The sequence below is a fragment of the Penaeus chinensis genome, chromosome 18 (genome assembly GCF_019202785.1).
Source record: "Penaeus chinensis breed Huanghai No. 1 chromosome 18, ASM1920278v2, whole genome shotgun sequence".
NCBI lineage: Eukaryota > Metazoa > Arthropoda > Malacostraca > Decapoda > Penaeidae > Penaeus > Penaeus chinensis.
In genome coordinates, this window is record NC_061836.1 from 2,831,437 (window position 1) to 2,833,936 (window position 2,500).

Here is a 2,500-nt window from a genome sequence, read left to right on the forward strand (position 1 = left end):
CTGTCTCGCGTACGTTGCCTGTTGCGATTTCCATAGTGCAGCTCAAGTTAGTTATAAGGTCACGGGCACAAACACGCACACATACAAACATACAAACACACACGCATACACACACACACACACACACACACACACACACACACACACACACACACACACACACACACACACACACACACACAGCTCACACACGCACAGCTCACACACGCACTCATATGTTCTATATAATTCATATATATATATATATATATATATATATATATATATATATATAAGTACCTAGACATAAACACACATTCTGCATTCTTAACGCATCACAAACCAAAACCAACTCATTCCTGCAATTTACTGTATCATGAATATATATAATATTTCGTTGTCTTCTATTTTCAAAAATATTTTTCCTCTAGCACATACTAATTATGAATAATAATAATAATAATAATAATAATAATAATGATAATAATAATAATAGTAATAATAATAATAATAGTAATAATGATAAAGATAATGATAATAATATATAATAATAATATATATATAATAAAAATAATAATGATAAAAAATAATAACCCTAGTAATAGCTCCACCACCAACAACAAGAACAATAATAACAACAATAATGATAATAAAAAAATAATGACAGTTATGATGATGATAATAATATTAATGACAATAATGATAGCAATAATAATAATGTTAATCATAATAATGATAATAATAATAATAATAATAGTAATAATAATAATAATTATAACAATAAAATTATAACAATAATATATAATAATAATAATAACAATAATAAAGATAATGATAATAATAAATAATGAAATACTAATGATAATGATAACGCCCTCCACTGCCTCGTGTCCCAAAGGGCGCTGTAACGACACGATCTCCAGCGTGTACGAGGGCGAGGGCGTCGTCACTTCCCCAGGCTTCCCTTCACGCTACGACCCCCACACCAGCTGCTCCTTCACCTTCGTCGGCGCCTCTCACCAGAGGGTCAGGATCCTCTTCACCGAGTTTAACCTGAAGGAACCGCCTGAGCACCTGCGGCCGCACGAGAGGTGGGGATGGGGGCGTGGGCGGGAGGCGTGGGCGTGGGCGGGGTAGGGGTGGGCGGGGGCTGGGGTGGGGTGGTGGGGGGATTGCGGGTCGTGCGTGAGTGAAATGGTTGTGGAGGCTGTTTATTTTTTTTTTTTTTATGGGAATGTGTTTTAGATTGTTGGGTTGGATGTTGTTTTTTTTTTAAATGGGCCGTGTGCGCACCCACGCTCTCAAAGACACACACACACACACACACACACACACACACACACACACACACACACACACACACACACACACACACACACACACACATACAAACACTGCATGAATATGTAAATATACACAAAAACAAAGGGTAATACTTTCAGAATAGTCTCTCCTTCTGCCAGATGTCTTCACACGGACTGGGTGGCCGTCTACAACGTGCTCAACGGGAGTCGCAAACAGGAGATTGATCACTTTTGCGGCACGTCGGTCCCCAACTCCGTCATGTCTGCCTCGTCTGGTGGGTACTGGCTTGTCTGAGCGTATGCATGTATGTTACAGTACACTTACAGTAAGGGGGGGGGGGGGACAAAAAATTTTGCGGTATTTAATTAATTTTGTTTGTTTCGTCCGATGAAGAGTTTTAGTCTGGCTCGAAACGTCATGATTTTTGTTGTTGTTGAAGCGGTCACTAATTTCATCTTTATACCACTGTGTGGTATATTTGTTCAGATAATTGTATATGTATGTGTATGTGTGTGTGTGTGTGTGTGTGTGTGTGTGTGTGTGTGTGTGTGTGTGTGTGTGTGTGTGTGTGTGTGTGTGTGTGTGTGTGTGTGTGTGTGTGTGTGTCTTGTGTGTGTGTCTTGTGTGTGTGTGTGTCTTGTGTGTGTGTGTTTGTGTGTGTGTGTCTTGTGTGTGTGTGTGCACGCATATTTGTGTCTACTTATATATACACGGAATATTTTTAGCGCCTAGTCCTCCATGAATATCACCCTCTCTCACGCAAATTATACAACAATCAATTATAAAACAATCCTCACTACACACAAATTGACTTTTAAAATCATTCAGCTAGTCCGACACTTCCACTCTCGCCCCCGCAGGTCTCCAGCTGGTTTTTAAATCAGGGTCAAGGAGACCGGTGGAGCAGGACCTGCCGATTTCTCGCACGGGGTTCTCAGCCAGGTTCAAATTCGTTTCGGGTAATGCTCAATCAAACTTTATTATGCCTTTTGAATGATATATCAGCTTTTTTAACCGACTTGGTGTTGTAAATGCCGTTTTGTTCATTTGAATGGTCTATATAGCATTACGAAATTGATGATAATCCGAGGAATATGTAATTTGTGTAATGACAGACGGAGAATCACAGAATGCTATTTCTAAACTTATTACGAACTAAGTATACTTTGATCTACTGGCAGATCTCGGCCTCGAGAGCGGAAGGCAGTTGGCAGAT

General features: G+C 39.5%; 1 protein-coding gene across 2 annotated transcripts in view; it reads left to right on the forward strand.

The window, feature by feature from the left end:
* Positions 1-2,500, forward strand: part of LOC125034779 (suppressor of lurcher protein 1-like) — a 5,704-nt gene that overhangs the window by 711 nt on the left and 2,493 nt on the right. The window contains exons 1-5 of one of the 2 annotated variants that reach the window (XM_047626732.1): positions 1-9; positions 878-1,070; positions 1,443-1,558; positions 2,145-2,243; positions 2,466-2,500. The exon at positions 1-9 is cut by the window's left edge and continues 711 nt beyond it; the exon at positions 2,466-2,500 is cut by the window's right edge and continues 173 nt beyond it. In XM_047626732.1, coding sequence (XP_047482688.1) covers positions 1-9; positions 878-1,070; positions 1,443-1,558; positions 2,145-2,243; positions 2,466-2,500 — 452 coding nt within the window. The remainder of the gene's footprint in view (positions 10-877; positions 1,071-1,442; positions 1,559-2,144; positions 2,244-2,465) is intronic. The other variant, XM_047626733.1, reaches the window with a different exon arrangement.